The sequence below is a fragment of the Gracilinanus agilis genome, chromosome 2 (genome assembly GCF_016433145.1).
Source record: "Gracilinanus agilis isolate LMUSP501 chromosome 2, AgileGrace, whole genome shotgun sequence".
Taxonomy (NCBI): Eukaryota; Metazoa; Chordata; class Mammalia; order Didelphimorphia; family Didelphidae; genus Gracilinanus; species Gracilinanus agilis.
Genome location: NC_058131.1, coordinates 468,518,134 through 468,533,195, shown reverse-complemented (window position 1 = coordinate 468,533,195; position 15,062 = coordinate 468,518,134). Strand labels below are relative to the sequence as shown.

Below are 15,062 nucleotides of genomic sequence, written 5' to 3'. Positions count from 1 at the left end.
TTTTTCTCTTCATGTATTTTCTTGATAATACATGTGATGGTTATCTATATTTCTTGTAGGCAAATCATTGAAGTAGTGTTCTATAACCTATTGAGACCATCATGTGCTTCTCCCTTGTTATTTGAATCACCTATAATTTTTGTTCTTTTAGGTAATCATGATGTTCTATGACCCATATATATCAATGAAGCAGTCACCAAAAGATATATGTATCGTTGAAGTAGTTCAGCTCCCTTTATTGGGAGGGGAGCTATGATGTACAAATCTTGAGCACGTGGACTAGGTTTCAATATGCAAAAGAAGAATTAGGTACCCCCAACAACAGTTACATACCCCCAATATTCTCACGAGATAAGGAACTAAGTTGTGTCATTCATCCTTGAGCTTTTATATTTTTCCCAGGCTTGTTTGTCCTGCTATTAGTCACCTCCTCCCAGACTTGTCCTGGGAATTTTTAGATAAACAATCAAATGTTCTTTCTGAATTTAACATAATTGCAACAAGCCAAATGCTTCCCCTGGGAAAGCCAACTGGGAGCCTCTGCTCTGAGAATATTGGGGGGCGGAAAGGCAAACCAAATATTTTACTTTGGGAATCACACATTTCATTCCATCTCGCTCAGTAGGAAGAAGGAAAGAATGTAGAATGATATCACTTGATTTTGAATATAAGAGAAAAAGGAGCATACAACCACTGACCTCAATTATATCTTCCTTCAGAAGAAGTTAAGGTCCTCTGCAAGTGAGAGACCAGTCGAGTATGAATGGCATCAATTTAATATAATGCTATGATTATATGACTTCTTCTACCTCCATTTAACAAGTAGAAGTGGTAGACTGGGATGGTGGTATTAATCCAAGACTAATCAGAGCCAATGCTTCTAATGTTATCTATTTTTATATTTTCAGACTTAACAGCTTAAAAATATATTAGTTTTAAAGCTATTATAATTCATACAGTTTCTTCTCATCTTATTCTTTCCTCTAATTTGGTGTTCATTTTTGCTCTAAAGAGTCAGTGACTCAAAATTCTGGAATGACTTCAGCTTTGGCAATTAGTTATTTCCTATGCTTTATGTAGATCAACTTCTTATTTTTTATAAAGCTATTTAGTTCACTGGGAAGCATCAGATACTTTTTAACTGTTAACCCCGGGCAAGTCACTTAGCCCTGTTTGCTTCAGTTTTCTCATCTATCAAATGAGTTGGAGAAGGAAATGGCAAAGCCCTCCAAAGTCTTTGACAGGAATACCCCAAATAAGGTCATGAAGGTTTAGATATAATTGAACAACAATAACAAATTGATGATTTGAGAATTGATTGTGGTGGGACTTTTATGACTTATGAGATTAAAGATGGAGTTAAAGAATTTAGTCATTGTTTTAGAACAAAATGTTATTTTCATCTTTGCTTTTCAAAGGACAGGGCTCAATTGTAGGGTCCCACTGGTTTATTATCTTAGCAGAATAGATAGAGTGTTGACCTTAGACTCAGAAAGACAAGTTCAAATTCTACCTCAGATCTTGTTGACCTTATGACCCTAGACAAGACACTGTATTTCTATTTGCCTTAGTTTCCTCGACTCTAAAAGGTGGATAATTCCTGCCCAGAATAGAATTAAACCATTATTTAAGAAAAGTAAAGAGTGAGATCTCAGAAGCAGAATGAAGGACTCAACCAATTCACCATAAGTATGTAAACTTTTCAATAAAATAGCTATATTGTTTGATAGAACATTTCTCCAATGGGAAAAAAGTAAAATAAATATTTCATGGAATTCTTTCCCTTAATATGTTGGGAAAGGAAAATGTGCGATTTTCTTTAATCGTGCATATTTTCTATTTCCATATAGGTTTAATTGCTGCTATGAGTTAATTCTGTCACGGTTTTGTACCTGGGACTTCAGAGCATATGGTATTACAGGAATAAAAATAAATCGCATTTTTAAAATGAACAACCGTATTCTGAGACTGAAATTTGAGGAGAAATTCCAAAAGTTTGTGGAAAATGATGATGCTAATGATTCAGAGTAAGAAGTTTAATCTTACAAAGAATATTTTTGTCATAGTTTAATTTTGTTTTAAAGGAACTGCCTCCTTTAATTTACACCTTGCAGATGAATACATACCATTTAATAGTACTTTCTTTTTGTTCCTTTTGCGTTTTTATGATATCAGTTCTAAACTTTTTTTCAAATTATTCTTAAGGAACCACCGAAAGATGATGGAATACCTTTTTTATATTTTTGATCCAGAAGTTCCCCTAAAGAAAAAACAGCTGCTGCAAATGCTTGAGAAAGGATTCAAAGAGAGTGAAACAAACAGGGTAACTGAAAATGTCAATAGAATAGCTCTCTTGGCCTGTTATGTGGTTGTTGATTGTAGATTTAGCCTTACTCCCATATTCTTTTTTCTTCTCTCTATATCATCCTGTTAACTGCTGCTCTATAAAAAGGTAATTGTTAATTCATAAAAATTATGCTTCCCTAATAAACCATAATAAGAGAATATCAGCCAAGCAGCTTATGTGATTTCCTCTGCTCTTCCTTTTAATTTTTAACTTATAAAGGGCTATTTCAGTAACTCATTGTTAAATATCTGAAGAGCACTACACTAATGCCTCATTGTGACATGGAAGTCATTTGGGTTCTTGAAAGTCCTCGTAATGGAGGGCAAGTTCTAGGAATTCTACCCAACTAGAAAGTCCAAATATAGCCCTAGCAATAGCACTTCTGCTTTCTTTCCTAAACACAGAAAGTACAGTGTAGTATAGTAGAGATATCACTAGATATAAAGTCAGAGAACCTAGGTTCAAATCCTAGCTCTTCCACTTACTACATAGGTGACCACAGGCAATTGACAAAACACCTGCAGGCCTCAGTTTCCCCTTCTTGAAGAAGATTGTTCTCTAGATGATCTTTAAGGATCCTTCCAATTCCAAACCTTTGATTCTAAGAAAGGCTAATTACCAGTCATCTGACAACACTGAACTAAGTCTTCTCTTCTTCCTCTATATTACTTCACTTGGAGATCTCATCCACTTCCACGAATTGTGCTCATGATTCACAAATTACTTATCCATCCCTAGCCTCTCAATGAGCCTCTGGTTTTGGATCACCAAATACCTATCAGACATCTCAGACTAGATATCCAACAGACATCTTAATGTCTTATGTCTAACATTGAACTTATTATCTTTCCCCATAAAATTACTCCTCCTCCTACCCTCCCTATTACTGTAGAGGGCAACACTGTCCTCCAATTCCCCCGGCTCCTCAGCTAGGTGTCATCCTCAACTCAGATAGCTCTGTCTATATCCAATCTGATGCCAATGCCTGTTAATTTCACCTTAGCAACATTTCCCAAATACACCCCCCTCTCTGCCATCATACTGGTGCAGGCCCTCCTCTCCACATGCCGACTGCTGGGTCTGTCTGCTTCTTCCATCCATCCTTCATTCAGCCACTGAAGTGATTTTCCTGAAGTGCAAGTCTTCCCATGTCATTCCCCATTCCCAATTCTCAATAAAGTCTTTGGTTCCCTATCACTTCTAGGATCAAGTACACAATCAGTTGTTTGACATTCAGAGCTCTTCATAACACACACACACACACACACACACACACACACACACACACACACACACACACACACCTCTCTTTCCAGTCATCTACTTTATACTCTTATGATGTACTTGAGTGATGGAATGAGACTGGCCTCCTGGCTGTTCTCCAGACAAAATACTCCATCTCTTGGTTCTAGGCACTTTCTCTGTCTCTACCCTGTACCTGGAACGCCCTCCTTCTTCCTCTCCACTTATCCCCTTCCCTGGGTTTGTCTCTACTAAAATCTCAACTTCTACATGAAGCATTTCCTAAATTTCTCTTAAAATGTGTTTATTATTTCCTGTTCCCTCTTTATTATTTATTTATCATTTCTCACTTCCTCTGTTTATTATTTATTTATTATTCCTCTGTTTATTATTTCCTATTTATTCTGTATATAGCTTGTTTTGCAGGTGTTTGTTTGCTTGTTGTCTCCCCCATTAGATTACAAACTCCTTGGGGGCAAGGTCTGTCTTTTGTCTTTCTTTGTATCACCAGTGCTAAACACAGTGCCTGACACATAGTAAGTGCTTAATAAATTCTAACTGGCTGATTTATAGGAGAGGAATGGGTATCAGTAGGGGCCCAACTGTAAAAAAAAAAAAAAAAAAAAAAAAGACAAAAAAAGAGTTGCAGCTAAATGAAAAGATAGCTGATTCTCCTTGAAGACATAAAGAAGTTGGCATTGTTGGTTTTTATCATGAACCCAAGAAAAGCAGGATACATGATTTTTATGATATGATTATTCACTTCCTATTGCAGTGCTCACGATAAGCACTTCCAAATATACCACAATGAAGATAATTGCTGTTTATGTACTAACATCTGTTGTAGAGGATGAAGAGATAGAAAAATTTTCTAAAGAACTGTTTAAGATTTTCCAGATTAAATCAACACATTCCTTGGTATTTATTGACTCTGCTACAAAGCTGAGCATAGGAAAAGACAACTAACAACATGTTTGGAAGCCTGGTCTGGGATTTTAAAATGGGAAAGACCAAAAAAGATGCAAATGGTTAAAAATCCTCACATTTCTATATCATGAATATTTCCTTCAAGAAAAGTATTATGAAGCACTAGATATGACAAACACAAAATAACATCACACAAAAGAAGTTAGTTCTGTTTTTAACTGAAAGAAAACTAGTGTTTACCATTGTAGGAATATTTCCCCAAAGTAACCTTTTGTGTTACAGGTGAACAAAACTTAGTTTTTAGAATAGAAATAAAAAATGCCAACTCAGATAAAGAATAAAAGTGGTCAAAAATGAAAATAATGCCAGCCAGCTCTATTTAAGTAAGCCATTGATGTCCCAAAAAGGAGAATGGATAAAAGAGCAAACATCAGTGCAGGAGACATGGAAGAGAAAAGTCTGTTACTAGAGGAAAAGTGATTCAAAGGTTCAAAGCCTTTTAATTTATGCTTTTTTGTATAAAACAAAGGAACATGGTTTGGGAATATTAAAACAGTTTTATCACCACAATTTCTCTCCACTCCTTTTTTGTTTGAGAAAGTCAAGTCTTGGGAACATTTGCCTATGCAGAAGGATATGTTAAAACCTAAGAACTAAAATGAGTTTCTGGTCATAGGTTAGATATCAGCTGAATAAAGAGACTCATAAGAGACAATAGAGAAGAAAGTAAAAATGAAAACAGCAGATTTCAAAGAATAGGCCTAATGTCTTCCTGGGCTTTGGTGACCTTCTGGTGCTACCTAGTTGAGGAAAACTCTGTCAATGGGCTCTTTTAGTCCCTGTGACAGCACTGGTAAGGGCTGTGGTTAGCAAATCTCTTTTTCAAAGAGGGCTACTATACTTTCTGCCTTCTACTCTGCCATTTATAGTCCTCAAATGAGTGCTCTCTTCAGAGTCCCACGCTTTTCTATCCTTAAACTTCTTTCAATAGTTATGAAACTCTTTTCTGCTCTTCTCAGTTAGGCATCTCAACTGACAGAGTTATTCCTGAAAAAAAAAACAGGCATGCTAACTACAACATCCCAAGTTGATGTAGGGCAGAGTATTAAGTGACCTTGAAGAAAGTTAGATAGCTAAAGACCAACCAGAACTGAAACACATTTAACAGAGAACAGCAAAATGCCCAGTATCAAGCCATTAAGATGGCTTAAGATCTTTGGTAAAGAAGCAATGAAGAAAAGCACCAAAAGAGGACTGGGTCCAAGAGAGGACTGTATAATGGCATCAACACAAGACACTGGTAGCTATGGGTGTTGTATGACTTTGAGACAGAGGAGATCTCTAAAGAAATGAAGCTGAGAATTATTCAAAAGGACATGACAGGTGAGAGCAGTCTGAAACACATTACAAGCTGGAAATAATTCAGAAATAGTATAAAAGATGCCATCAGAGAAATCAGTGAAAAAGAAAAAACAACAACAACAGTGGTCTGGTCACATAGCAAAAGTGAGGGATCCCTTGATGGACAGCCCTTGGGCTCTTCTGGTATATAAAGAAAACATGAAGACAACTTCTAGCACATTGGATGGAATTCCTTTGATAAACTTATAGGATGACATTGAGAAGAGGCATATACAACAGCAAGATATAAATGGGAAGCAAGTGCTTTCCCTTTCCAACTACACTTTCAACTTTCTAGACTTGAACACCGTACCTTGGTGGAGCTCTTACCTAGGAACTTGCCTTAATACCTGTGGCCTTCTTACATGGAAACATCTGTGAACCTCTATAGTCTTCAGACAATGACATTTCTCTTTATCATGCTGACCCCCTTCTCCTATTGGTGAATATTAATATTAGAATATTGCTTGTGCTAAAGAGTTAGAGGGCCACCCTTAGAGTCCAACCCTGCCTGTGACCCATTCTAACTGTCTAGAAGCCTCTCAGTACTTCAGCAATATTCTAAAACAATGTCGTCTACAAGATGATGGTGTGCATTTGTAAAGAGCATTTCTAGACAAGGGGTTTCTGTAAACCTAGCAAATATCAAGTGTAAACCCCCCAAAAGTGTCTTACATCAAATAGCAAGTTAGAAGAAAGTGTATTACAAAGCTAAACATTCTGTCATAGATTCTCCTAACACAAAAAGCCTGGGAATATTATAATAATAATAATTTATTTGGCTCATTTTTCCCACCGAGATGTTGAGATCCTCTGTATTTGAGAGCTCCATTCTTCCTTTCCTCCCTGCCCTACCCCCACCACTGCAAAAAAGACAGGACATAGTCACTAAATACCCTAAAAAGGACACAGTTTCAAAATATGAATTGTTTAATTACAAGTTAACAAAATCCAAAAAGACTCCCATCCAGGCCTGTAGAAAGTAATGATAACCACAGTGTACAACTCAACAAAAATCATGTTTTAGAGAGTTTCAAATGTTACACTGGTTGGGCTTCATCAGAGAGTAGTCATGGTTCCCTCCCTCCACCTTGGTAGTCATGCCCTCAGCCCTCTGTCTACTCAACATTATTTCTATAACTAAAATCTAGCCCCTTTACCTATTGTTGACCACAGCTGTTGCAGTTATTTTGTTCTCTTCAGCCTATAGCAGATTATACCTATTCTTCTCAGAGGACAAGCTTTCTAACAGCATGGGTAGAAAAACCATACTGAGTATATTTTCTATTCAAAAGTTCTTCTCCAGACCAGAGCGCTCCTCTAATGCATCTGTGGTGCATTGCTCCCTGAAGAGAGATCTCTGGTGCAATTGGAACCATGCAGTCTCGCATACCTTGCAAGCAGATCTTTTTCCTTAGCTACATGTAGGCTCGTGACACCTTATTTTGGTAAATGCTTGCCAGCTTGAGTCTCAACTCTCAGTGCCTGGGTAGGATCAAAGATCAAAGAGTTTTCAAAGGCTACATTGTCTGACTCCTCATTTGATAAATGAGGAAACTGAGGCTCAAATAAGTTAAGTGACTTTTGAAATATCACAAAGATTAAGTTTTTAACCTAATTCTTCTGACTATAGAAACTGTTCTTTCCATGTTTAGTATCTCCTGTTGATGTCAGAACTTCTGCTGAGGCTAGGCACCCCACATTTTTTTCAGTTCATATACCACCTTCATCTCAAACCACTGGACAGTTATTCATATTGCCCCAGGCTACTCCCCAGAACACTTAGAAGAGGTAGGGAAAAGGAGCCAACTACAACCTGAGAAACATTTGTGTGTCAAGGAAAGAAAGATCAGTAGTTGATCAGTAAAAAGATCAGTGACCACACAAATAGGAATAAAATGGTCAGTATAGATTTTCTCCATTCTACATAAACAGAATCTTATCAAAGAACATATTATTATTTTTTTTCCTAATGTCCACTTAGAAACAACCTAGGAGGTGTCTCAAAAGATGTTAAGGAAAATTTTTCTCCTCTTTAGGGAGAAGTTCTCAACAAATGATATTTATTAAGATGGTCCAACCATTGCTGGAGAACAATTTGGAACTACACCCAAAGGGCAATAAAATTGTGCATACCCTTTGACCCAGCAATACCACTAGAATATCTGTATCCCAAAGAAATCAAAGAAAAGGGAAAAGGACTACTCATGCAAAAATTTTTGTGGTGGAAAAGAATTGAAAATTGAAGTGATGCCTTCGATTAGAAAAGACTGAACAAGTTGTGTTTTTTATTGTGGTTGTGTTCATAAAGTTCCTGGGTTTGTCCTGGAAGGTAGACTCCCAGGTATTTTATATTGACTTATAATTATTTTAAGTCGAATTCCTCTTTCTATATTTTGCTGCAGGACTTTATTGGTAGTATATGCTGATTATTCATTTAGGCTTATTTTATATCCTGCAACTTTGCCAAAGTTGTTCATTGTTTCATTTGGTTTCCTGGTTGATTCTCTAAGTATACCATCATTTCCTCATTACCACTTTTAATTCCTTAAATTTCTTATTGTTGTTTTAACTAGCATTTCCTAGTACAATACTGAATAGAAGTGTTGATAGTGAACATCTTTGCTTAACTTCTAATCTTATAGTATTTAATTCTGTTGTTCTCTAGGTTTTTTGTTACCATTTACTTCTATTTATATATATAATAATATAATATATAACTTGACAATAAAATATTTGTTATAGGTATGTAACAAATGATAATAAATATGCTTATCCAAGAGAATTCTCATATGTCAAATTCTCATAATTCCAAATTCTCATATGTCCAAAAGTCTATGTCTCATTCTTTATTTTTCCCCTCCCTACCATCCTTCCCTAAGAAGGCAGGTATTATGAGATATAGGTTGTACATATATTATCATATAACATATTTCCCTGTTTGTCATGTTGTGAAACAAGATACATACTGCTTAACACTAGAGAAAAATTCATGGAGGAAATAAAGTGAAGAATGCTATGTTTTACTCTGTATTTGAACTCCATCTGTTCCTTCTATGGTGGTGGATATCCTTTTTCATCATAAGTCATGTTTTCTAGTGTTTTTTAATAGGAATGATATATGATTGTGGTGGAATAATATTATGATATAAGAAATGATGAGCAGAATGGTTTCAGAAAAACCCAGGAAGTCTTACATTTAACTAATGCAAAGTGAAGTAAGCAGAACCAGCAGAACTACAATATTGTAACTATGATCAACTGTGAAAGATTTAGCTTCTCTGATCAAGACAATGATCCAAGACAATTTCAAAGAACCTATGATGAAAAATGCTATCCATCTCCAGAGAATGAATTCATGAACTCTTAAGTGCATATTGAAGTATATTTTTTACTTTATTTTTTTAATATATGAGAAATAAAGATTATAAACTCCTTGAAGGAATCATTTCATCTTTGTATCCTTAGGACCTAGTAAGTCACTCTGCTTTGTATAGCATTTAATAACTTTCAATTGAATTTTATAGAATGCACATCCAAGATGCTTTGCAAATTGTGGAAATTTAGTGTATTTAACTTCCTTAATGCCTCTAATATTTATAAGACTTTGTACTGGATATATAAAGATGAAAAACAGTATTATTTCCTCAAGAATATTACAGTCTAATAGAATAAGATATTGGTAATAAAGTTTAATGGATTTGATGAATGAATAGTATAAATTATGAATAAGATTTTGACATCAGAAGACCTATATTCTTAAGCAATAGCATGCTATACAGGCTTATTGGAATTTTTTAAAAATTATAATGCTATTGTACCTATTATATATAGTAATGTCTTTTTTTTAAGCCCTTACCTTGCATCTTAGAATCATTATTGTATATTGATTCCAAAGCAGAAGAGTGGTAAGGGCTAGTCAATAGGGGTTAATTAACTTGCCCAGGGACATACAGCTAGGAAGAGTCTGAGGCCAAATTTGAATCCAGGACCTCCCATCTCTAGGCCTGACTCTCGATTCACTGAGCCATTCAGTTGTCCCTTACATATAGTAATAATCAGTCATTGTTTTGGCTATTTTTCCAGGAATCTTTTGCTTTAGACCATTTTTAACAAACCTATTTTTATATTCAACTAGAACATTTCACATAATTTGTATTATATTACATACTTGTAGAATAAAATTGCATTTATATGATTTTCATCCCCCTCAAATAAGTTGATGCTTCAAGTGTGCTTCATAGATACTTTTCAAATGAAATAATAAGCATTATTATTTAGAAGATACAAAAACTGAAAAAATGCTAGTCAAGTGAACATACTCAAGCCTTGCTTTAATCTTTGCAGTCTCACAAAAGAGAAGCTGTAATCCTTGCTAACAGTCTTAGTCTGTGTGAATGTCCCAGAATCGAATTTATACAGAAGCAAATGAAAGATGAAAAGAAAAACTCTCTTGATCCAGAATTGTACAGGCATGGTAATGTAAATGAATATTTCACAACCTTATAGCGCTAACATTTTATTTAAGTTATCATATGTATTCATAAATTCAAACTTGATCTTAAAAAAGCCATATTTCATTCTTGTCTTTTTACCTGAGCAATTTCTTTTCTGTTACAGTGTAACACTTAAATGGAATGAGCCTCATTTCAATATTTTATCCAATTTAAATAAAATTTAATTTTCTACATTAATTCATTTTAGTAATACTAAAATTTTTTAATGGAAACAGAACAAAATGAATCCATTCCACATTTTTAGGAAAGAGAATAACTTAGACCATGTTATTTTGGCATAACAAAGTATATAAAAAAAAAACATTACCTAGGACAGCAGGCAGTCATTCAGGATATTGCCCTGAAAAATTGTCCACAAAGACTTTATTTCCTCATAATCCCAAGTATAACTATGACCAAATTTGAAGTGATATCAGTTGCTTTACATGTATGTATGCACAGTGGGGCATATCATGACACATCTGAGCTTTCTATATAGTAACTGTCCATGAAACAATTCACCAACCTTAGCCTTTTTGTCCATAGCTTGGAATCTGGAAAAAGCAAACCACAAAATATTCTTCAGAGGTAGAAGGGAACATATTAGCATCAAAATTCTCTAGGGTTCACAACCTAAGACTGAGTTTGGAGGCTAATAGATGAGATGAGCAGTCTCTTCGTATATTATTTACCTTGTAGTACCTCACCTTCTCTTAAGGTTTTGCCTTTCCATCCTGACCCCTTTTAATGTAAGTATAAGAATGGGAAAAACAGTCTTCTTTATTCTAAGCCTATTTGTTCTGCTCAGGTAACCTGAATGTAGACCACATGTATTTTACATCCTTTATCCAATTACTGCTTAACCAGAAATCAAGGATCACATACTTTTTTTAGACTCAGAGAATTATTACCTCTTGAGGTAATATTGCTAACTGCTATTTCTTTTCTCCCATATTTCCTCACTTACATCACAATAAGAGAGAACCAATGGTATTTAATCCAGATAACATGTAATTCATATTATGTAATATTCCTTAAACTCTTAACTTGGTCCCAGGGAGTAATATGCACAGTGATGATTTGCTTGGATTCATAATTTGTGTAATGACTCAAAGTAACCCCCTTTTAAATGAGAAATTAACCTAATTGACAATAGATTGTTCTTCTTTTGATTAAATTTTTTAAAAATAAAGTATACCTAAATTGTTATATTCTCACTGACTATTTTTGACAAAGCTTTGGAGTTATTCAGTTATGGGAAACTTTGCAAAAATGTTTTCATAAACATGAGCAACAAGATTATAATATCATGAAATTATTATTATATTCTGAGTAAAAAGTATGTTTTTCCACATTTAGGTATACTCATAATGGCAAAAGTTTTTCTGGGACGTAGCATTCAGGCTCGTGAACAGGATCCTATCTGTAAAGTCAACTATCCACTGGTTAATTCAGTATTCATGCCTCGGAAGTGTTTACTAAGTATGTCTGCCATTTGTGTTTAGTAAGACATTTTAAACTCTTTAATTCCTAATTTTCACAACACTAAATTTTTCCATAAAAAATGACTCGTTGTTTATGAACTGATTCAACCCTTTTCCTTCTTCCTTCATTATCTCTCTTTTCCTCAATTATTGCATGTATACAATATTACATGTACCCAACCTAGAGGTATGGAAATGTGAAAGCTAATAAAGTCATCAAAGAATGTAAATGTACTGATTGAGGCAATAAAGGGTTTGATGTAGTGTGTGCTATATATCTGACAAAAAGATGTGAAGAACTGGGTAAGTAGGTAAAAAAAGATAAAGAGTACAAGGAAGGAAAAAGTAAAACAATTTTTAAAATATTGTTAATAAAACAACATTAATCATAGTGTTGAGAAAAATAGTTCAAATGCATGTGCCTGAATATGGGTGTTGGGGGAGTTCATTTAAAGAAAAAGAAAATACATACATAATTTTAAGAGATATGTTTTTATTTAAACTTTTTTGCTACATGTAAACTGAAATGGAAAAATTTATTCTATTTTGAAATTGTGATCTTTTTACATTAGGCTCCTTATTGTCACACAGAAACTGCAACTGCAACCTTCGGCAGAGCAAGTGGTTTGTGTTTGATCATGACCTTGTCTTGCCAGAGTACATTATTGAATTTGAGTACATAACACTGGTATGTGTTGTTTTCTTTCTTTTTTTAAATGCAACAAAACTCCTTTGGGGATACAGAGCTAATGAGTTAACTAAATTATTCAGCTGTTGATATAGTATGCATAGTTGTTTTTCAAGTATGTGATATGATTTTATTTATGTATTATTTCTGAACCAGCATAATAATGTTATTATAATAGGATCCATCTGCAGAATAGATGATGGAAAAAAAATATGGGAACTTTTAACTAGAGCATCATTTCTTGATTTTCATATCAGAACTACTATGATTCTCATAATCAGAAATACCACTACTCAGAAGTAAAAATTTCTTTTAACAAATTAGTAGTATTAATAATAATAACTGAAATTTATATAGCATTTTAAGGTGTATAAAATATATTTATTAACTTATTTGAGCCACTCAAGAAACTGAGGTTCATTGTTTTAGTGACTTACCTCTCTTGCTACTAATAAAATCTTAAATTTTTAAAATTCTAATTTTATCTGTTCAAAAATAGTACTATTTCACATAAATTAATGTTTAAACATATTTTAATAAATATTCTTTGCTTAGGTCAAGAGTCATTCTTTATTTTCTACACTCAACAATGTTATTGCAGAAGGAGCAAAAAAAAATATAGATGGATCAGTATTGTCTCATGACTTGAAAATTGATGAGGATGTTATAGAAATGGAGCCCAAGTTAAAGTCTAGAACAAAACTTAATAATTTGGATGAAAAAGTAATACTTTCATTTACCAAGACTAATATTTACAGCCAAATAATGGTAAGTATTGTTAAAATTTTTAATTGAAGTCCAGAACCAAGAACTTGGAATCAGCATCTGACATTTGAGGTCTAGATCATATTCATAGTTTACTTGAATTGAAATACATATCAAAACAATTTAACCTTCTTGTTTCTAAGTAAGATGAAGGGTTTTGGAGGACAAAATGATTTTAATTCCTGAATAATCAAGTAGATTATATTTATTTAATACATAGATACAAAAAAAACAAGACATTCTTAAGAATTAATAAGCATGCTATAAAGAAGTTTCAGTTTTACAGAACAAGCTATCAGTATCTGAATTGCAGGCAATTCTATTTCGAGACTGTTAGTAACAAAATTATTCTAAATTCTATCTCACTGTGAAGAGAGCTGTGAGTGTGTGTGTGTGAGTGTGTGTGTGTGTGTGTGTGTGTGTGAGAGAGAGAGAGAGAGAGAGAGAGAGAGAGAGAGAGAGAGAGAGAGAGAGAGAGAGAGTCAGAGAGCTGTGAATGAAAAGGCAGTTGTGGCTTGAACACATGGGCTGATGGGGATATTATTGGGGATGTAGACATTAAACGATAACTCTAGTCCAACTATCAATAATATAGAATTAGGTCTTGATCAATGATACATGTGAAATTGTGCATCGGCTAAGGGGGGCTTGGGGGAGAGGGAAAGAACATGAAATATGTAACTATGGGAAAATATTCAAAATAAAAACAAAAAAAAAAAAAGAAAAGGCAGTTGTGTTCCTCATATAATAGCTTTGACTTCAGGGATGGATCATGGGATCATAGATTCAGAACTAGAATTGATCAGAGATGTCATCTAATTCATTCCCTTCATTTAAAGATGAGGAAATTGGGACCACAAAGGTAATAAATATGTGATTTGAACTTCAAACCCAGGATGTTCTTCCCTCTTCCATACTTAAGGTTGAATGAATAAACTCTATGGTCTTTTTCCTATTGATTAATTGCAAGCAAAATTATTTTTCTTGAATCCTGGATTATTAATATTTACAACCTTAATTCTTGCTTAGGGACCCCCACTCCTGAGGCATGTTTTCAACTTAATTTTTGCCATCCTTCTCTGCTCATTTCAGCATTTAAGTCAGTATGGGGGAGATTAATGCTGATTTAATTTGGATCATACTGGGAGACAGTGAAAGGAGTAATTCACTTGAAGTCCAAAGACTTTTTTCAAATACTGACTCCCAATATATTATTCACGTGACCTTTGCAGACACTTAACTAAATCTCTAACCCTCAATTTCATCATCTATAAAAAAAGAGGTGGTTGGGCAAGATGACTAGAAGTGTTATTTTCAGCTCTAAACATGTGTGATCCTGTGGACCATAAAATAAGAGATTGAACAAAATAATTTCTGAGGTCTCTTTTGGCTCTACATCCCATGATCCTATTATTTTCCTCTTAAGGGAATATCTCTGCTTCTTTATCTTCTGCAAATATGTACATACATACATATATATACATCAATTATATATCAATATATATTTATATATGTGTGTGTGTATATATATATATATAGAGAGAGAACATCAGTTGTCTTATAATTGTTCTTTTGCAAATGTTCATCACAAGCACCTTTATACCGAATGACCAAGTATCCTACTGAATGATTTTATTTTTCAAATTTCTATCGGACATAACAATAAAACTAGCTATACACCAACTCCTTTATTTTCTTCTACAAGGAGAACC

General features: G+C 34.1%; 1 protein-coding gene across 1 annotated transcript in view; it reads left to right on the top strand.

Moving 5' to 3' along the window:
- The window catches only part of LRRC9 (leucine rich repeat containing 9), a 101,844-nt gene that overhangs the window by 27,606 nt on the left and 59,176 nt on the right, over positions 1-15,062 (top strand). The window contains 7 exon segments of the mRNA XM_044659962.1: positions 1,851-2,027; positions 2,206-2,323; positions 4,004-4,006; positions 10,265-10,394; positions 11,773-11,895; positions 12,470-12,585; positions 13,141-13,353. Coding sequence (XP_044515897.1) covers positions 1,851-2,027; positions 2,206-2,323; positions 4,004-4,006; positions 10,265-10,394; positions 11,773-11,895; positions 12,470-12,585; positions 13,141-13,353 — 880 coding nt within the window.